The following is a 22,588-nucleotide window of genomic DNA, read 5'->3' as shown; positions in this document are numbered from 1 at the left end:
TCATGCACTGGTGGGGTCCTTCAGCCTGGCCTGTGCCCTCTCGCAATACAGAACCCCTTGGAGGATGTCGGAGAGCCTGTTTCGGCCTGATCCCACTCAATGCAGGAGCTGCCCACTAGTGGTGAGTGCGCTCCCACAGGGGGAGCCCCGCTCAGCCAGAAGCTGGGCTCATGGCTGGCGAGTGCGGCGGTGGTGGCAGGAGCCTCTCCTGCCTCCATAGCAGCACTAAGGATGTCCAACTGATGGCTTAGGCCCACTCCCCCTGGGGCTCCCAGACTGCAAGAGGGTGCGGGTTGGCTTGAGGGACAGGCCCCCCCCCCCCCCCCCCGTGCAAGTGCATGAAATTTCGAGCACCAGGCCTCTAGTAATTAGATAATTACACTTGGGCAATAAATTGGTTCCAAATTTTCTAGCACACAAACAAAAAGAAAGACACCCAAATTACATGTTGGAAGACTATGTATTGGCAGAAACATTGTTACCCCTGAAATTAAACCCAAGTAGAAGTTTACCAGGGGTCACTGTAGTAGAACACAAATGGGCATTGGAACCAGGTGGCCCTGGTTTTACATCCCATTTTTTTGCCTCTTTCCTAATTGTGTGACTTTGAGCAGGGCATTTAAACACTCCAGATCTCAGTGTCTTCATTTGTAAAATGAGGACTTTGATAACTATAAACCCCTCAAGTTTATTGTAAGGAGTGTTACTATTAAGCTCATTAAATCATCATCATCACCATCTCCATCACCATCATCATCAATAGTATTGCATGCTTGCTTACTATAACTGTGCTGAGGGCTCTATACATAATAACTCATTTCCCTCTCATTTCGAGGCAACTGAAGTAGTTGGATGAAGTAATTGGCCTTAGGATGAAGCAAGCTGGCCAACTGTGTGACTGTCAGTGGGCACTGAATTAAAGTTAATTCCCTTTTCCTTGTGTGGCCTGGTGACTATCTCGCACTATCACACTTTTACAAAAAGAATACCAGAGCAACATGATTTCATACAATCATCATTTCCTCATGACTACGGGGTATCCTTGGGCCATATCTGGACCAGTATAACGAGGAAATGGCAGATGACACAGAAATCTCAAGTCTCTCAAGAATTATACAAAGTATTTTCTGTGTGTCTTCTTTGCATGCTTGTATGCATTAGTTTAGATCAGTCAGGTAAAACCACAGCTTTCTCTGACTTGACCTCACTGATTTTTCCCTTGTTACTGAACACAGTAACATTTTGCTGCCAGCCTCACCCCATCACTCTCTGCCTCCAAGGAGATCTTAGTTCCAGGTAAGGTAGGGGTCAAAAGAGCATTTACCACTTAGTGAACTATAGGAGAGTCAATGGACTGAGATTGAAAAAATGTCAGTTCAAGTTCAGACATGCCACTCTTTAGGTATAGGACCTTGGAAAGGTCACTCTAAAATGACTGTCACTATTGATAGATTGAATAAGCTAGACAAGCTTAGTATTTATCTGATTACTTTTTTAGGGACCTATCTCAGGGACTGCTACTCCAGGGTAAGAAGATTAAGATGTCCTCAACCTCTAGCTTAATCCTGGGCATCTGTTTTATTGATTTTTTTTTAATTTACTGGGTGTTGACTTTGGTTTAAAAAGGGCTTCTGATCCATTGAACTAGATGATTGATAATAGTCCTGGTTTAAAAATCTGAGTGCACATCCATTCCTGGGGTGTACTGACTGCCCTACGTGGGACCTCTGCACTACATTTGCCACTAGTAATAGGTTACTATTACTTTAGCAGGTTTAAGAAGAGTTAAGGAAGAGACTTTCTTCCTTTTCTTTGCTAACTTCTGAAAATAAGTCAAATATTTCAAATAACATTTTTTCTCTGAAACTAGCAAAGAGATGGTCAAAGCAAGACATTAGTTACGAGTGAGACCAGATAAATTGGGAAATCATTTACTGCTTCCAACAAATTGGGGGGGGGGGTAGAAAGAACCCTTTCTCCCTGTTAGCACTGTGGGTAGGAAGTAAACAAAACATTCCATCTGATGTGATTCAGAATTTCCCAGATGCTAAGCCAATCAGCCACTGGAGAGCTCTAAATCACTAGGACTTTCCCAAAGCCTCCAACAGGGCACAGAATCAATCATCCCTTGTGAAAGACGGGGCAGAGTAGACTGCCGGCCAGGGTCACAGTCAGGTGATCTGGTCATGGTCTTTCCTCTGCCTCTCCTTATTTGGAATTGGGCAAGTCACTTTCTTCTCTGGTCTTGGTTTCCAAATCTGTTAAAGGAAGATTCTGGACTAGGTATGTGTTGCCAAAGTCCCTTCTTGCTACAACATAGTGTGTCCCTCCAAATAATCTAGAAGTCAGCCAAATGGATAGCCCCAAGTCCTCTGGTCTATGTTATACTTCTCAATATTGAAGTGGAAATGCCTCAAGCCCCAACCCTGTAGACCAGCGATTTTCAACTGGTGTGACAGTGTGCCACAAAAAGTTTTAAAATATGCAATACCTGACTATTTAGTCAGGGGTACTGACCTCTTTTCTGTTAGATAGTCAAATTAGAAAGTGACAACCTGCCCAGCCAGTGCGGCTCAGTGGTTGAGCAATGACCTATGAACCAGGAGGTCACAGTTCAATTCCCAGTCAGGGCACATACCTGGGCTGTAGGCTCCATTCCCAGTAGGAAATGTGCAGGAGGCAGCCAATTGATGATTCTCTCTTATCATTGATGTTTCTATCTCTCTCTCCTTCTCCCTTCCTCTCTGAAATCAATAAAAACATTAATTTAAAAAATGACAATAGCCAACACAACAATAGCTGGCCAGTATGAATGCCCTGTCTGGAACCATAAATATATAGGTCACATAATTGAGTCACATCTTATTGCTCACATTGCATAGAAAGGTTGGATCTGATTGGTTAATTCTTTGTACCAGCAATCCTATATATAAGTATAGGCACCTGGTTTTTTAAAAAGTCACTTTTGAACAAAAAGGGTAGGTAATTACTATTATTATTATTTTTATAAATCAATCAAAATTATACCTATTTTTTGGTGTGCCAGAGAATTTTAGTAATTAGTTTATGTGTGTCATGACATGAAAAAGGTTGAAAATTACTGCTATAGACTATGATACACTCACACACTCTCCACTCAGTGACTCCCAAGGTTTACTGGGTGGGTTATATTCCTCTTAGGCATACCTTATTCAGATGATCAATTTACACTAAATTCTTGAGATTGTGTTTTTTCTTTCATAGCTGATTTTTATTTTTCTCTGCACTTTATGCTAATATTTCAGGCCATGCTTTCTTTTTTCCCCCAACTTCCCCTAAATATCACACATTAAAGAGTAGTGGATAATAAATGTTAACAATAACAACAAATAGGGAATAACAACGAAAGCGTTACATTATAGCAAAGCAGGTTACTTAAGATCAAATTATAAATATTTCTCTTCTTAAAAATTGCAGGTCATTATTATCACAGAGATCTGCCAATTTTTTTTTTTATTGCCTCTCAGCCCTCAACTCTGCTACAGATCCTTGCTCACTTCCATCCTTTCTAAACCTACTCCTGGGCAATTCCTGGATACTTAAAATGATTCCAACTTCACTTTATAGAGTAATTCAGTTCTCTTTTTCTTTTCATAATGATTTTCCTTCACCATGCCCTTAGGCTAGCTTTTGACAGCTAAAAAGGCCAAAGTATTTTTCCTAATTGATCTCTCTGTTCTTTAGTTTCTTTATCTGTAAAATGGGGAAACCGTATTTCTGTGGGTTATTATGAGGCTTCAATGAAATGATGCCTGCTTTGTACCCAAACAGTGCTTGATACATAGTCATAGTAGGTGCTCAGTTTAATGTTAGCTATTATTTTCGATTGGTATTTGCAATACCAGATAATCTTTTAGGAGTGTTTTGAGGATTACAGACAAAGTGCGTAATACAGGGCCTGCCATGTGGAAGGCAAATAACAACATGTAAATGTGTTAATATTTACAGGGGTTTTACTTAATACCAAGTACTCTTCTCTTTATGCACACGTAATATTCACAACAGCTGAGAAAAATAGGTGCTATTCTTATCCTCATTTGACAGACGAGGAAACCAAAACCAAACCAGTTTAAGTAACTTGCCTAAGGTCACACAGCTAGTCAGTGACATAACTCAGATTTTAACTCAGGCACTGGACTTCAGTCTGTGAATGTACCAACCAGGTTGTTCTGCCTTTTTATATTTTTTTAGTAGTATCTATATATATAATAAAGCCTAAGCGGCCAGGCGACCGGATGACCAGACGACCATCTGGTAGCTATGACGCACACTGACCACCAAGGGGCAGACACTCAATGCAGGAGCTGCCTCCTGGTGGTCAGTGTGCTCCCACAGCTGCTCAGCTGACAGATGGGCACCTGACAACGGGCTCATTGCTGGCCAGAGTAGCTGTGGCAGTGTGAGCCTCTCCCGCAGACACTGCCCCTGCGTGCCCAAGTGGCGGTAGCAGCAGGCACAGTGGGGCGGTGGCGCCCGGCCTGGGCTTGGGATCCTCCCCAGCCGCCTACCGCTTCGTGCTGTGTGGGATCAATGCGGACAGCGGGCTGAAGCCTGATGAGCTGGCGGGTAAGGCTGGGCTGTGAAGGTGCGGAGGTCCACTGATCCCCGCAGGCCAGGCCAAGGGACCCCACTGATGCACAAATCTGTGCACTGGGCCTCTAGTTCATAAAGAAATGAAGACAGAAGTTTCATTCAGTGCATATTCTAGCTATACGAATTTTACCAAGGACAAATTCTCTTAACATAGTTTTTGGAAGTTCGCTAGGCCTTCCAGGATTGTTATCAAGAAGTCTAGTTTTTAAAAAGTTATTTACTGTAAAATTCATGTAGTGTCTAAACAGAACCAGACTGCACAATGCTAAATCGTGAGATTTCTACAAATATCAGGAAAGTGTTGGATTTCAGAGTTCCCTCTATTTGTCTAGATATATTTGCTATGAAGATGACATTACTAATGGAACTTATATAATAAAATAAAGCCAACAGCAAAATCAATCTGGTATTTATTTTGTAGTCACACAACTGTTTCTGTCCTGCAGTGTAATTAAGCATCCATGATCAGCTGCCCAGGAAAAAGTTGCAATTAAGTTTATTTTTCTAAAATAAAACCAAACATTTTAGAGGTCAGTTTCAGGGATAATTAATCCAGTGAAGGGAAAAAGAGGAGCTGGGCCTCCAGGCTCCCTGCTGCAGATCTGGATGAAATGTTCTATTGCCCTTCTTGAAATGAAGGCCTTTTGTTGGGGAGTGTGTATGAGTAGACACTGGGCCGGTTGCCAAGCCAGTACCCATTCCTTCTCTCCCCAATCATAACATATTTCCTCTTTCCAACATAACCTGGACTTTTTTCAGATATCTGCTCCTCCTCACATCCACGTGTTTCAAGGAACGCTAAGGCTCTCCTCCCTGCCTCCAGCAAGTGAATCCTGATTATCCTGCCTAAGACACCAATCATCTTGTTCCCCTGGCTAAATTTATGAGTTAGAAATAGACTCCTGAACTGAAATGTGAGACGTTTGATTGGGGCTCCTGGAAAACATATCTGGGTTCTAAACAGAGACATCCAGAGATAACTCCTTTCTGCATCTGGACACTTTTATGTGAAGGCAATGCCTGTAACAGTCATAGCCACTTTGCAATGCCGAGGATTTCAGAACAGAGAGAAGAAAGCCTGGATCTTTGATGAAACTATGAAGTCATGTGCACTTCTGCGCCTAGAGCCTGTTTTTGGCACTCTGCTTTTCAATTGTGTAAGATAATAAATCTCATTGTTTAAGGCATTTTGAGTCAGACTTTTCTTTTATTTGAATCTCATAGCATTCTAAGTCATACATGCATGCATGCACTTGTGCTGGCTTCCGCCAGCATGTGTATTAGAAAGATAGGGTAAATCAGACTGCTTTTAGGGAAAGAAGGTAGCTCGAACATAAGCCAGGATGAAACAGAAATTTAGGATCTGCCCAAACCTGAAACATGGCAAATCTGTCAGCTTGCTACCCGAAGTATGGTCCATGGATCGGCAGCTTATTAGAAATGCAGAAATCTCAACCCCACCTCCGACCTACTGCATCAGAACATGCATTTTAATAAGACTGGAAGATGTTTCCTGTACACATTAAAGTCAGAGAAGCATTTACCTATCATAGGATACTTGAGTTCTAGGAAACAAGCAGGAGAAAGGGGTCCAAAATCATGGTTCCCCAGAGATCTCTTGAGGAGCTTTTAGGGCTCAGATTCCTTCTCCTTTCTCTTGTCCCCAGCTGCAGGAAAGGGCCTGGGAGTCATTTATATGTGGTAATCCCTCCCCAGGTCCCTTTCTCTAAAGATTCTGCTCACTGACACTTTAAAACCAAAGTGTCAGTCTGAAGCCGAGGTGAGAAGGGATGCCGCTCCCTGATATGATGGCTGCTGTGGAGGGCCCTTTTTAAACCAAGGCAACCACACATCACAAACCCAGCCATTACTTATGAATTCAACTTGGAACAAGAAAAGCCAAATTGGAAGGGCAGACTAATCCACAGCTGCCAGGCTAGCACACCGTGTATATAGTAGGACAGTGATGGCGAACCTTTTGAGCTCGGCGTGTCAGCATTTTGAAAAACCCTAACTTAACTCTGGTGCTGTGTCACATATAGAAATCTTTTGATATTTGCAACCATAGTAAAACAAAGACTTATATTTTTGATATTTATTTTATATATTTAAATGCCATTTAACAAAGAAAAATCAACCAAAAAAATGAGTTCGCGTGTCACCTCTGACACGCGTGTCATAGGTTCGCCATCACTGTAGTAGGAGCTCAGGCAGGACCTGGTATGTAATTTGTGGAGCTAGGTGCAAAATAAAAATGGTGGGCCCCTTGTTCAAAAATTATTAAGAATTCCAAGAAAGCAACAACAGAGCACTAACACCAAATGCAGGGCCCTTCTAAGCCTTATGCTACTGCACAGGTTGCACACCCAGGAAGCCAGCCTTGCTCTCCGGATGAAATGAGCAGGAAAGGAAGGAATGTAGTTGTCCCTGGTTTCAGAAAACTTTTTGCAATGAAGAGAAACTGTCATTGGAACAGGTCTATGATTGGTTCATGGTATGTGAGACTCTGGGATAAAATTGTTCCTACTAAACATTATTTTTTTATTTCTTCACTCAAACTCATCACATGCAAAGTCAATGGCTAGTTTCGTGGGTACAAATAATTTTATAAAGTCATTCCCCCATCCTCATGGGGCTCACACTCCAGTGGGCAAACTAACATTAAAATAGACCTATAATCTGAGACAGCAGATTATTATAATGGAAAAAATCCAAAAAGTATTAAGTACTTAACATTGAATCATAAATGCTCCAAATCTTAAGTGTTCTCCATAGGTTAGTAATGTTCCTTTCCTAACAAAAGTTTATGGGCAAACATTTTATAATTTATTTTTTATTTAAGTATAACTGGTATAAAACTTATTAGTTTCCGGTATACAATGTAATGATTCAGCATTTTCCTAACTTTTCCAATATGATCACCCCACTAATTCTAGTAATCACCTGTCACCATGTAAACCTACCACAATATTACTGGCTATACTCACCTTCTGTTTCTTACCCATCTCTCACCCCCTCCTTTCTGGCAACCATACCTTTGGCCTCTGTTTCAATCAGTCTCTTTTGTTGTTTGTTTGTTTGCTTTGTTTTTAGATTCCACATATAAGTGAAACTATACGGTATTCCCTTCTCTGCCTGACTTACTTCTCTTATTTATCTTAGCATAATACCCTGCATATATATCCATCCATGTTGTCCCAGAACATCTATCCCAATCCCACTGCCAGAGGCGGGCAGACCAGATGAGGTGACCTATTTCCCTCATGTGTTTGGAGAATGCTTGGCAAGGGCTAAGAGACCCAAACCTGTGTAGGAGAGAACGGAGAAATCTGCATTGACTGTTATGCTCAAATGAGAGAGAGAGAGAGAGAGAGAGAGAGAGAGAGAGAACGCAGTTTATTTTAGACCTTCTAAAACCCAGACACAGTGAGCAGCTTTCACATTTTCAAACACACAATCCAATTCACCTTTGGTGACGAGTCTAATGCAGGCTGCCCTGGGGCAGCTGACTGATGAGCAACGCTGTTCATCAGGGAGGAGCGGGACATTCACGTCTTAGGTCACAAGACAGAAACCGAAAGCAATTTCACTGAATCAGATGGAGACTTGACTCTGGGCGTCTGGACCCAAAAAAAAATCCCTACATTACAACCGCTCCAGAGAGTAATGGAACGAGTGACGATGGAGCTGCTGGACGCTCAGCCAGGTGTATTCTCCACCTGCGCCCCCGCACCCGGAGCGGCCAGTCACCCTCACGCCTCAGGAAGCACACACGCTCCTCCCGGCTCTGCGGTGCGCCTCACATGCGCCTTATAAACACAGGAATCCTGACTGTTCAACCTGTACACGTCGAGATCCCATCACTGCCCCAGTCAACCACGGATCCGAAACCTAACGTCGCCGAGCCGACGTTTGCAGAAACAACTGGAGCACACGATCCAGACCCAGGCTTTTCCGAGGAACGCCTTTCCCAGGGCCCATATTAAGCTGGAAAACCCAGAGGAAGCGAGTGGACTGCACCTGGCCTCACAGATCTTTTTTTTTTAAATTTTTTTCTCCACGACAGATGCACTCACCCTTTAAAAAAAACCGCTGTCTGGGGAGAAGACTGGTGGGGCCAGAAGTCGTTGGGGCCCGAAACTCGAAAAGCGAACGCGCAGTTCCCGGCATTCCTGGTGGGCGGTACTTCCCTTTGACCCCGCGCTGACGCGCAGCACTTCCGGCCTCTGTTACTAAGGCGGGGAAGATGGAGGCAGCGTCGGTGTCGGTCCCGGTCGAGTGGATAAAGAGCTGGGAGAAATCAGGGAGGGGTGACTTTTTGGACTTATGCTGGCTTCTCAGCGAAAACAGAAGCCACGGCAGTCCGACTTACAGAGATTTCCAGCGAGCTCTCTATGAGTTATCGCACCATGTCATTAAAGGAAATCTGAAGCCCGAACAAGCATCGAGTGTTTTAAATGACATCAGCGGATTTCGGGAGGATATGCCCTCCATTCTGGCTGATGTCTTTTGCATGTTAGATATTGAGACAGCCTGTTTAGAAGAGAAGAGCAAGAGAGACTGTTTTACGCAGTTGGTGTTAGCGTGTTTGTATTTCGTTTCAGACACGATTCTAAAGGAACGCCTGGATCCAGAAACATTGGAATCATTAGGACTTATCAAACAATCACAGCAATTCAATCAAAGGTCAGTGAAAATCAAGACAAAACTCTTTTATAAGCAGCAAAAGTTCAATTTGTTAAGAGAAGAGAATGAAGGGTATGCTAAGCTGATTGCTGAATTGGGGCAAGATTTATCGGGAAATATTACTAGTGATTTAATCTTAGAAAATATCAAATCTTTAATAGGATGCTTCAATCTAGATCCCAATAGAGTTTTGGATGTCATTTTAGAAGTGTTTGAATGCAGACCAGAATATAATGACTTCTTTATATCTTTATTAGAATCTTATATGAGTATGTGTGAACCGCTAACACTTTGTCATATACTTGGGTTCAAATTCAAGTTTTACCAGGAGCCGAATGGAGAGACTCCTTCATCTTTATACAGAGTTGCAGCAGTGCTCCTACAAGTTAATCTTATTGATTTAAATGATCTTTATGTACATCTTCTTCCAGCTGATAATTGCATTATGGATGAATATAAACGAGAAATGGTGGAGGCTAAGGAAATTGTCAGAAAACTTACGATAGTTGTATTGTCTTCTGAAAAAATTGATAAGCAAGAGAAGGAAAAGGAAAAAGAGGAGGAGAAAGTAGAAAAGCCACCTGACAACCAAAAACTTGGTTTGTTAGAAGCCTTATTAAAGATTGGTGATTGGCAGCATGCACAGAACATTATGGATCAGATGCCTCCATACTATGCTGCTTCACATAAGCTAATAGCTCTTGCTATTTGCAAGCTTATTCACATAACTATTGAGCCTCTCTACCGAAGAGTTGGTGTTCCTAAAGGTGCTAAAGGCTCACCTGTTAATGCTTTGCAAAATAAGAGAGCACCAAAACAAGCAGAGAGCTTTGAGGATTTGAGGACAGATGTCTTCAATATGTTCTGTTACCTTGGTCCCCACCTTTCTCGTGATCCCATTTTATTTGCAAAAGTGGTGCGCATAGGCAAATCATTTATGAAGGAGTTTCAGTCTGATGGAAGAAAACAAGAAGATAAAGAGAAAATGGAAGTTATTCTTAGCTGTTTACTTGGCATTACTGACCAGGTACTACTTCCATCTCTTTCTCTAATGGACTGCAATGCTTGTATGTCTGAGGAACTATGGGGAATGTTTAAAACATTTCCATATCAGCATAGGTATCGTCTGTATGGCCAGTGGAAGAATGAAACTTATAACAGTCACCCACTTTTAGTAAAAGTTAAAGCTCAAACAATAGACAAAGTTAAATATATCATGAAACGTCTAACCAAGGAAAATGTAAAGCCTTCTGGAAGACAAATTGGGAAATTGAGCCACAGCAATCCAACTATTTTGTTTGATTATATCTTGTCACAAATACAGAAGTATGATAACTTAATAACACCTGTAGTAGATTCACTGAAATACCTCACTTCATTGAATTATGATATCTTGGCCTATTGTATCATTGAAGCTTTAGCAAATCCAGAAAAGGAAAGAATGAAACACGATGATACAACCATTTCAAGCTGGCTTCAGAGTCTTGCTAGTTTCTGTGGTGCAGTTTTTCGTAAATACCCAATTGATCTTGCTGGTCTTCTGCAATATGTGGCTAATCAGCTAAAGACAGGAAGAAGTTTTGACCTGCTTATATTGAAAGAAGTGGTACAAAAAATGGCAGGAATAGAAATTACCGAGGAAATGACAATGGAGCAACTAGAGGCCATGACTGGTGGAGAGCAACTAAAAGCTGAGGGAGGTTATTTTGGCCAGATCAGAAACACTAAAAAATCCTCCCAGAGATTAAAGGATGCACTATTGGACTATGATCTTGCTCTTCCCCTTTGTTTGATTATAGCTCAGCAGAGGAATGGGGTGATCTTTCAGGAAGGTGGAGAGAAACATTTGAAACTTGTGGGAAAACTCTATGATCAGTGTCATGATACCCTGGTACAGTTTGGTGGATTTTTAGCATCTAATCTAAGCACAGAAGATTATATCAAGAGAGTACCTTCAATTGATGTGCTCTGTAACGAATTTCATATACCCCATGATGCAGCATTTTTCTTGTCTAGGCCAATGTATGCACACCATATTTCATCCAAATATGATGAACTTAAAAAATCAGACAAGGGAAGTAAACAGCAACATAAAGTCCACAAGTACATTACATCATGTGAAATGGTGATGGCCCCTGTCCATGAAGCAGTAGTCTCATTACACGTTTCCAAAGTCTGGGATGACATCAGCCCTCGATTCTATGCCACATTCTGGTCATTGACAATGTATGACCTTGCAGTTCCACACACCAGCTATGAACGGGAAGTCAGTAAACTTAAAGTCCAGATGAAAGCAATTGATGACAATCAAGAAATGCCTCCAAATAAAAAGAAAAAAGAAAAGGAGCGCTGTAGTGCTCTTCAGGACAAGCTTGTTGAAGAAGAAAAGAAACAGATGGAACATGTACAGCGAGTTCTACAGAGACTGAAACTGGAAAAGGACAACTGGCTTTTAGCAAAATCTACCAAAAATGAGACCATCACAAAATTTTTACAGCTGTGTATATTTCCTCGATGTATTTTTTCAGCAATTGATGCTGTTTACTGTGCTCGTTTTGTTGAATTGGTACATCAACAGAAAACTCCAAACTTTTCCACACTTCTTTGCTATGATCGAGTTTTCTCTGACATAATTTTCACAGTTGCAAGCTGTACTGAAAATGAAGCTAGTCGATATGGGAGATTTCTTTGCTGCATGTTAGAGACTGTGACCAGGTGGCACAGTGATAGAGCCACATATGAAAAGGAATGTGGAAATTATCCAGGATTCCTTACTATATTACGGGCAACTGGATTCGATGGTGGAAATAAAGCTGATCAACTAGACTATGAAAATTTTCGACATGTTGTACATAAATGGCATTACAAACTAACTAAGGCATCAGTACATTGCCTTGAAACAGGTGAATATATTCACATTAGGAATATCTTGATTGTGCTAACAAAAATACTTCCTTGTTACCCGAAAGTTTTAAATCTGGGTCAGGCTTTGGAAAGAAGAGTGCATAAAATCTGCCAAGAAGAAAAAGAGAAAAGGCCTGATCTATATGCATTAGCTATGGGCTACTCTGGGCAGTTGAAATGTAGGAAGTCATACATGATACCTGAAAATGAATTTCATCACAAAGACCCCACTCCAAAGAATGCAGTTGCCAGTGTACAAAATGGGCCTGGTGGTGGGTCTTCATCTTCCATAGGAAGTGCATCTAACTCTCATGAAAGCAGTGCTGAGGAGAATGATAAATCAAGGGAGAGATCTCAGTGTGGTGTGAAAGCTGTAAATAAAGCTTCTAGTGCCACACTGAAAGGCAATTCAAACAATGGCAATAGTGGCTTTAATAGCAGCAAAATCATTAAAGAAAATGACAAAGAGAAAGGGAAAGAAAAGGAGAAAAGAGAAAAGACTCCAGCTACTACTCCAGAGGCCAGGGTACTTAGTAAAGATGGTAAAGAAAAACCAAAGGAAGAACGGCCAAATAAAGATGAAAAAGCAAGAGAGACAAAGGAAAGAACACCTAAGACCAACAAAGAGAAAGAAAAATTCAAGAAGGAAGAAAAAGCTAAAGATGAGAAATTCAAGACCACTGTCCCCAACACAGAATCAAAATTGACTCAAGAAAAGGAAATAGAGAAGGAGTCATTCAGAGAAAGAGATATAGCAAAGGAAATAAAATCAAAAGAAAATGTTAAAGGAGGAGAAAAAAGACCAGTTTCTGGGCCCTTGAAGTCACCTGTTCCCCGATCAGATATTACTGAGCCTGAAAGGGAACAAAAACGCCGTAAAATTGATATACACCCTTCTCCATCACATACCTCAACAATAAAGGACAGTATCATCGAACTCAAGGAGTCTTCAGCAAAGCTCTACCTTAATCATACTCCTTCAGCACTAATCAAAAGTAAGGAGAGAGAAACAGACAAGAAAGATTTGGATAAGTCAAGGGAAAGATCCAGAGAAAGAGAGAAAAAAGATGAAAAGGATAGAAAAGAACGGAAACGGCATCACTCAAACAATGACCGGGAAGTGCTACCGGACTTAACCAAGAGGCGAAAAGAAGAAAATGGAACAATGGCGGTTTCAAAACACAAAAGTGAAAATCCATGTGATTCTCCTTATCCAAATGAGAAAGACAAGGAAAAAAATAAGTCAAAATCTTCAGGCAAAGAAAAAGGCAGCGATTCATTTAAATCTGAAAAGATGGATAAAATCTCCAGTGGCAAAAAGGGTATATACAGACCCCTAAGTTGAAGGTCTCCTGGAGGAGGATGCCAAAGCTCCATGCATCACTCTCAGGACAGTATCTCCCATAATTAAGAGCTTCTGGTATTGTCCATTTCAGGGGAATCTGCTTTAAGTCAGAAGATGAATACAACCCACCATCCTCTAGACAAGACATTCCAAAGTCACCAGTTGTCGGGACATTATTTTCACCTCTAGTCAGTTCCTTGCAGCACGGTTCCTGTGTATACAATTTTCATTTGAAATTCGCCATCCAGAAGCAGCATCTGATGAAAATTTCATCCTTCTTTCTCAGAAAAGAGAGGAAACCGCCTCCGGGGACTAGTTCCTTAATGATGTAAATAGACTGTGTTTATGTGCAAACTCCTATACGTTTGACAATATTGGGATGATTGATTGTATTACTTGAGGATTTTGGCTTCTTGTAAAAAATTTAACTTTATTTCTTGGGAAAGATCATTTTTACATGTTGTAACAGCAGTAGCAGTTTTATCCTTTCATATGCCCTTAAATATGTCACCAAATTTTCCCTTGCTCAATCATCCTCCTGTTGTGCCATCTTCATGATTGAGAACCCATTTCTTATTCTAGTTATGGCCATACTGACCATGATACTCTTGATTGGAACATTGACTTTTGCCATTTAAAAAATTGAGATAAAATTCACAGAACACAAAACTTGCCATTTTAAAATGTTTTTTAGTATATTCAATATGTTGTAGAACCATCACCACTAATTCCACAACATTCCCATCACCCCAAAGAGCCCCCACACCTGTTAGCAATCACCCCTAATTCTCCCCTTTCCTCAGCCCCTGGAAACAATTAATGTACTATTTCTATAGATTTATCTGTTTTGAACATTTTATAAACATGGAATCATGCAATATGTTACCTTTTGTGTCTGGCTTCTTTCACATAGTATTGTGTTTTCATGGTTCACTCATGGTATAGCATGTATCAGAACTTCCTTTCTTTTTAAAACTGAATAATATTCCATTGCGTAAATATGTACCATATTTTGTTTATCCACTCATCAATTATGGACAGGAACAATGATTTTTAAGTATTAAAATTTTAAGTTCAACAGAGTACCCAAATTATGATATCAAGATTATAATTACATGGTGTAAACAGAATGCTGTATAGGAATGATATGTAATTTATTTGTCAGCATTTCATGCAAGTGTGGCTATTTTCTAAGGCTCTTCTAGCTTTGATTTTATGAAATATATGAATATTATTAGTATTTTCATCTATAAAGTTTAATGCCTTAAGCATTATTTTTAAAATGAATGAGAAAAATGGTAGACAAGAAGTTATTTGCCACATGTTGTAATGATCATATTTTTAATTTATTTCAGTATGCAGTATTTGAAAAATGTCAATACATGAAAGAAAATGAGCATGAGGAAGTCAATATATTTTTAAAGAAATTTTTATAATTTAGGAGACATTGCATCTTAATATAAATCACTATTAAAATAATACCCTTGTGAAAAAATAATAAAAAACACTTTCTGATCTGCATGCTCATTTGAATAGGGTCCAATTGGCAGAAGAAGTAGGGCATCTTTCACAAATCATCCTGTGATTGGTGGGAGAGGGGAAGTTCTGGAGCCTTGGTTTTAAAGGGTACCACTAACACATATCCAATGCATGCTTTGCAAGGAAGCTGGGCACACAGTCTGCCTTCCTCCATCTCCATTGCAAACCTGGAAGCAAGCCTGTCTATGCTTTTGTGAATCTGAACCTACATCAGGTTGAGCCAACTCAATCAATGGGGAAATACAAATGCCCACTTCATTTTTATTCAGCTGCTCAGAGGCTTGCAGTACCGAGTTTCCTAGGACAGCATGCCAGAGAAGCTCCAGGAAGTAGAGTTTCCTTAAAGAAGGCACATTCTGCCCCTAGCCATGTGGCATTCAGAGGGCCAGCAAAGACCCTTCAAAAGAAAACAGAACAGCTCCAGCTATGGCAAGGTTGTTATAATTTAATGCCAAAACAAAGAGTACAGCTAGGAGAGCATCTTACTGGGGATTATAAATAAACAAGAGCTGAATCTTAAAAGACTATCTTTCCTAATAAGAATCTATGATGTTCCACTGACTGTAGAGTCTGACTTAGGAGTTTTTTGTTGTTGTTTGTTCTTTTGTTTTGTTTTTTCATTCTTGGGGTTAGCCTGGTGATATATTAAATATTTTCCTGTTTTGCAGTGGTGTGAGAGGTAGCGCAATATAATGCTGATGACTGAACATTCCATAGCCAGAATGTCTGGGTCCTGATTTAACCATGTTATATATAACCTTTTTTTAAATCTTGGGCAAGTTACTTAAACTTTCTGAATTTCAGTTTTTATATCAGTAAAATGAGGATAATATAGCAGCTACCTCACAATGTTGTTGTAATGTAATGAGTAAGTACTGATAGAGCACTCAGTACAGGGCCTGACACACAGGAAGAGCTTCCTCCTCCAGTCTATAAGAGAATAGGGCTTTGATTTGGACAATTTAAAACTCTTCTTTGATTTCAGTGATCTTATTCTTCCTTAAGTGTATAAAAATAAAACAACTCGCTGAGACTATAAGGTCACAGAACTGCTAAATTGGTGCCACTGGGGTTTAAAGAATATCTGCGTGTACAATGAAGTAGTCAAAAATACCTTTGTTAGAATCATACATTAATTCAACAAATATTTACTAAGTGCTCCTATGTGTTTGGCATTTTGCTCATGTTCAACATATTTGTTTCTTGATGAACAAGAGGGACAAGGCTCCTTTTTGTGCATGGAATGGACCTTGAAGGAATTGGAAGAGTTCTATGAAGAGAGTTGCAAAAAATATGCTTGGCAAAGGTTAAGAGATAAGATAAAGGTGGTGGACAGAGGAGAACAGAAAGTTTAATTTAGGCATTTCTCTCATGGAAGCCTGAAGAACGATACCACAAGCATTAGAGAAAAAATAATTGAGGTTTTGGACAAGATCAAGAAGTAAGAACATTATATATGTACTAGAGGCCCGATGAACGAAATTTGTGCAAGAATAGGGCTTCCCTCTGGCACACAGGACCCGGGCTTCCCTCCGGCTGCTGGTAGGTGCCCAGGACCTGGGCTTCCCTTGCAGCCCCGGCTTTGTCCAGAAGGTTGTCTGGAAGGACATCCGGAAGGATGTCCGGTCTAATTAGCATATTACACTTTTATTATTATAGATGAGTGGCCTGGTGCATGGATTCATGCACCGAGGGGGGGGGGGTCCCTCAACCTGGCTTGCACCCTCTCACAATCCAGGACCCCTCAGGGGATGTCGGACTGCTGGTTTCAGCCCGATCCCCACAGGCCAGACCGAGGAACCCCACTGGTACACAAATCCATGCACCGAGATAATACTGGGAGGCAAATTGGGTGGATCCTAGCAGTATGGACAGTTTGCAGTTATTTCAAGATTCCAGGATTGAAATAAGGTCCAGATTTATAATGGTGAGTGACAGAGGAAGAGAATACATAGAGACATTATGAAGAGAAAACTGGTAGTACTTGGTGCTTGAACCTATGAGATAAAAGAGAAAGAGAAATATAATGTGATGTCATGTTCTCCTAACCAGTTGAGATGATTAGAGAATTAACATGGCTCAAAATATAGAATCTATAATATTACTCAGTTTAAAGGCAATCAATTTTATAGATTGATTTTATTGATAAATTGTGTCTTAACAAAACAGCACACTAAAAATTAGTAACAAATCTGGTGCCTCTTTCTACTACTACACCAAGGGAAAGGTCATGGTAGCATATGAAAAATACAGGCAGACTCAAATTTGAATTCTCTGCACAGGCTATGGAGCCTTGTTCTGTCTGAGCCTTGGAGCAAGTACCTAATCTCATCTATATATATATATAAAAGGCTAATATGCTAAGTTTCTGACTATCCGACTGGTCGCTAAGATGCTCACTGACCACCAGCGGGCAGACGCTCAACACAGGAGCTCCCGTGATGCGCACTGGCCATTTACAGAGAAACGGCACCACGGACCTGGTGCCCACAAAGCAACACTTGGCTTCCCCCAAGTGGGACACAGGCCCTACCACCACTCCAGAGCGACACCCCACCGAATCGCAAACAATCGATGCCAATACCCATGGTGCAAAATGCGGCCCACAGCCTAGCCCAGCCCAGAAACGGTGGCCATGGGCACCAGGTAGTGATATCACATAGCAACTCCCGGCTTCATCTTCCTAGTGACTAGCCTCCATTAGACTCTACTGAGTTAAGTATCTTTTGCCTTATTCTTCATAGTTTTACTAGTGGCCTAGTGCACAAATTCATGCACATTGAAAGGAAATTAATTAGAAGAAATATTTTCTTCAGCCCAGGAACACGACTTGCTTTATAGCCAGGTGGAAACATTTTACACTTTAACCAAATGTCTGTGAAGCATTTTCCCGTGCCTCATCTCATTTGATCCTCACAGAAGTCCTGAAGTGGGTAGATAGGAGACTCAGTGGAATCCTATTTTCTTTTCATTAGCCGGAAAACGGAGATTTAGAAAGCTTAGAAACTTGACCCGACTGAAAAGAAGTAAGAAATGGTGGACCTTGAAAATGACTTCAGGTTTTCTCACTGTGCAGAATATAGTCAAACACTGCTACAGTTAAATATTTTACCCTTTGTTCTCCCTGCATGATCTACAATAATAATCTGCTTCATGTTGATACTTACTGCTGTGTTACTGACAATTACCTGACAGAGAAGTGCTTCACTGGGCTGGAAAAAGTTTAGCTAAATCAGAAAGCAGGCCTAATTAAGTAAGTTTATTCTCTCTATATAAAAGGCCAAGTTGACTTGTGCATGCGCAATACATATAAAGCTCTCGCTGACACCAATCGCACACGTGTGTTCCAATCTGTCATTGTTGATTGTGAATTTGGTTGACACTTCTATTATAGAGAAAGGGCGAATAGCAATATTAAAATCTTTCTTCTAATTAATTTCCTTTCAATGTGCATGAATTTGTGCACTGGGCCACTAGTAAAACTATAAAGAATAAGGCAAAAGATACTTAACTCAGTAGAGTCTAATGGTTGTTGAGTTCTCGCTCTTCTATACTTGAATGCAACCTTGTTTAGACTCTCAGGAGCACCTTTTCTTCTGAAATTGTATAAAATTGTGGACCAAGGCAACACATATTTAGCAACTACCAGAAGAGAATTCTTAAAGCTCTACTGGATTCCTAAGAGGATTTGCTCAGTGGTAATAGAACAAAGTGTGTTTGGTGGATACAAAACCAGGATAATGAGAGCTATATTATATGATTCAGAGACAGCTGCAGCATAAATCAAGAAGCAATGAGCAAATGTGTCCTGTCCATACACATTCGGATGGACACTCAGTGCTTCTAAACTCAGATGCTGACCCAGAGTGTCAAAATGTCAGAGTTGGAAGGGAATTCCAAGTCATCATGCTAAACCCTATCATTTTACAGATGAGGAAACAGGCCAAAAGAGGATAGTATAGGAAGGAAGGTGTACACCAGAATGAAGTGACTAGGACTGTGATGTGGTTAAGAGCACAGATGTTAGAATCAGGTAGACCTTAGTCAAATTACTTCTAGAGAAAGGGCAAATAGCGATATTAAAATATTTGCAGGCCTCACTGCAAAATATCTCTTGGCCTCACTGTTGATGACTTCATTTTTACAATAGAAAAAATAATACCATCTGTATGAGGAAGCTGTGAGCATAGGATGAAATACTTTGTGTAAAGTATTGGGCACTGCTGGCTCTGAGGGTCATTTTGAATTCTGCTTTACACTAATCCTTCCCCACCTGCACACAAAATTATCATATACTAGAGGCCCGGTGCATGAATTCATGCACAGGTGGGGTCCCTCGGCGTGGCTTGCGGGATTCGAGCCGAAACCCACAGTGCAACATGCCTGCCACTCCCTCTCATCCTGGCCCCACTGTGGCCACTGTGCCTGTGGGCTCACATGGCCACAGCTGTCAGCTGTGAGCCCTGCATCTGGTGCCTGTTCTGAGGGGGGAAGGGGGGCAGGATGCAATCGGTCCTCCGGGTGGGCAGTGGGATACCCTTGCCAGGCCAGGGATCTGGATCCCTCCCGCTGACCTTCGCGCCAGTTGTTTCTTCCTTGCAGAGCATCTAGGGAGGGGAAGCAGCCGCGGTGCCTGAGGCCAACTTCCAGGAGGCCAGCAGCACTCTCGGGATTGTGCTGGCAGCACCGGTCCATCAGTGTCTGGCCCATTCTCCAGAGATTGGACCTGCAGGACTACTGAGAGAGTGAGTGGCTGCTGCCGGGCTGGTGGGTCGCCGGGACTGGTTGGTCAACTGAGAAGCGCTCCCACTGTAGGAGCGCACTGACCACCAGGGGACAGCTCCTGCATTGAGCATCTGCCCCCTGGTGGTCAGTGCATGTCATAGCAATCAGTCGACTGGTTGTTTGGTCATTCAGTCGCTTAGTCATATATATATATATATATATATATATATATATATAATATATATATCTTACCTAATAATAGACAAACATGTAAATTGACCATCCCTCCCACTACGCTCACCAGCCAATCAGGAGAGTATGCAAATTAACCCAACAAGGATGGCGGTTAATTTGCATATGTAGGCACGAAGCGGTGGAGCGAAGACTGAAGGCCCCGGCCGGAGCAGCGAAGACTGAAGGCTCCGGCCGGAGCAGCGAAGGCCTGGGTCCTGGGTGCCGGAGGAAAACCAGTGCCGGCAGCCAGGGGAAGGGAAGGCCTATTGCACGAATCTCTTTGTGCAACGGGCCTCTAATATATATATATATGTTTTGATGCATGACTTTTGTGAGGCAAGTGAACAAAAAGCCATGGTATCCCCAGCTTTCTACCCAGTCCCCTAGGACCACAAGACTCAGATCAGCCATAACCCAAACATGAAGCTATTGCCAACACCCTTCTGCAGGGTGGCAGGGATTTGGTGAGACAGGAATAGCAAGAGTTAAGAGAAAAACAAAACTTGGCTGATGTTTTGGTCTCTGAGGTCCCAGTGGCAGTCGGCCAACATGCTTTGTAGTGGCCAGGGGGAACTGAAGGATTGGGAAGCACCTTAAAGGGAGAGCTTGTTTTGTTTTCTTCCTGGGGGAAGGGTTTTCCCTTGTAGTGTTTGAAGTCATTTCTGTCTCCATCAAATAATGGGATTTTCTGATGTAAATTACTTGCCATCAGGCAAACATAAGAACAAAATTGATTAAGTGAGCAATTACTCTGTGCTAGGCACTAAGCTAAGCACTTTCATATGGGTTAACTCATTTATTCCTCATAATAATTCAATGAGATAGGAATTAGTATAGTAACATTGATTTTAGAGCTGAGAAACAGATTTTTAAAACAGAAGACAGCGGCAGAGAGAGGAGAAGTAAATTAGTTAAGATTGCACAGCTAGCTAGTGAAGGGGTCAGGATTTGACCCAAGTGGCCTAGCTCCTTACTCCTCTTAGCGAAGCTGCTTTACATCCATCTTAACCTGACTTCATGAGGACGGCAGGAAGGGCAGAGACAACTGAACACGAACACAGGAAACAGCAGCACAATGCAAACCAGGTAAGCGAACTTGAGAAGAAACAAGGGAAGAGAGAAAAAGGAGCAGTGTAACAGTGGGAAACAGTGCACAGTGCCTCAAAGAAGGAAGTGGAGGAACTATACCTAGGACATCCTGGAAATTGTGTTGTTAAATGAATCTGCCCAAGTCAGTAAAGACTCTTTAAAATGCATATCCAGCAAAACAACCATAGTCAAAAGAGCTCAGTCGGGGTGATGAGTGGGTATAAAGAGGTCCAATATGAACTCTTTGACTGTTCTTGACAATGGACAAGAGCCTCACCATCCCAGCTCCCTCAGACAAGCCCACAAGGGTGGTTGGCAGTCATTAAACACAGTGATTTAGAGAGCACAGATTTAGGGACTCAGTGGTTCCCTCCTGTTCTGCCACTTCCTAGCTGTGCATGAGACCTTGGGCCTTTTTCCTCATTCATCATGTGGAATTCAGAATAACCCTCACAGGGTTATAGTGGGAGAGAGGTGATAGGCCATTTATACAGTCTCTCACAGCCTAGAACACTGATAAATTCTATATAATAGTAATAATGGCAATAATTACTACCAGCCTTGGGTGACTGTGGCCCACCTTTCTATGAGTCAATGACATGTTCAGAGAATGTACAGAGTCTTGGACTTTTGCACATTTGGGGGGCATGTGCCTTCCACACAGAGATCATTGTATATTGCTATTTTTCCTGCTCTGACTAAAGAACTTGCGATGAGAACAAGAAATAGGTAAAAAAGCAATACCTAAGGGCTGTATTTGTATTTACTGCAGAGTAAATAGCATAAATGCTCTATCTCGGGTTTATAAATAAACTTGGAGAGGAGCCGCATATTTTTACACATTTCTAAAATACACATTTTATTATAGTTATTGAGGACTGAGCATTTGGTAAAGATATTAAAATTAAAAACAGTGTTAAGCCTTAACTATAATGAAGCTATTAATATGGAATTGGGAACTATAACCCTTGCTAAACCAGGCAGAATAACTTCACTTCATTTCTCATATTAAGCAAAAGTCAACTGATGATTGAATTGTCTCTGAAATGCTATGAAATAAAATTTCTATTATTACTGAAACTAGGAGATGTGTACAATAGAGTGTTGAGCAAAAGGGGTAAATACATTTCTCATTCTACCATAGAAAACATTGCAAATTTCTCAGAGAGGGAGGCACTCTTTTGTTCTTTCAGAAAATTTCCTTAAAACATCCAAGATAATTTCTTAAAGTTTGTTTCAACATAAAGTGCCCATTAAAACCTCTAAAGTAACATGTAAGAAATTGCAAACAAATCTAATTAAAAACAATCAGAACAAAGACATCCTGGAGAATAGTTTTGTTACCTCTATAATCATTTACTCATTTTTCTATGTGAGGTATTTTTTTTAATATATTTTATTGATTTTTTACAGAGAGGAAGGGAGAGAGATAGA

At 41.1% G+C, this 22,588-nt stretch overlaps 2 protein-coding genes across 2 annotated transcripts in view; one reads left to right on the top strand and one right to left on the bottom strand.

Annotated features, from left to right (window-relative positions):
• SGIP1 (SH3 domain GRB2 like endophilin interacting protein 1) overlaps window positions 1–22,588 on the bottom strand; it is a 204,266-nt gene that overhangs the window by 163,636 nt on the left and 18,042 nt on the right. The gene's annotated exons all lie outside the window — the stretch shown is intronic.
• On the top strand, window positions 8,879–13,567 carry LOC111826256 (THO complex subunit 2-like). Its single transcript, XM_023754698.1, has one exon. It carries the CDS (start codon window positions 8,879–8,881, stop codon window positions 13,565–13,567), a length of 4,689 nt encoding a protein of 1,562 aa, XP_023610466.1.

This window comes from Myotis lucifugus, unplaced genomic scaffold, assembly GCF_000147115.1.
Source record: "Myotis lucifugus unplaced genomic scaffold, Myoluc2.0 scaffold_63, whole genome shotgun sequence".
In the NCBI taxonomy this organism is placed as follows: Eukaryota; Metazoa; Chordata; class Mammalia; order Chiroptera; family Vespertilionidae; genus Myotis; species Myotis lucifugus.
This window is presented reverse-complemented; position numbering and strand designations above follow the sequence as displayed.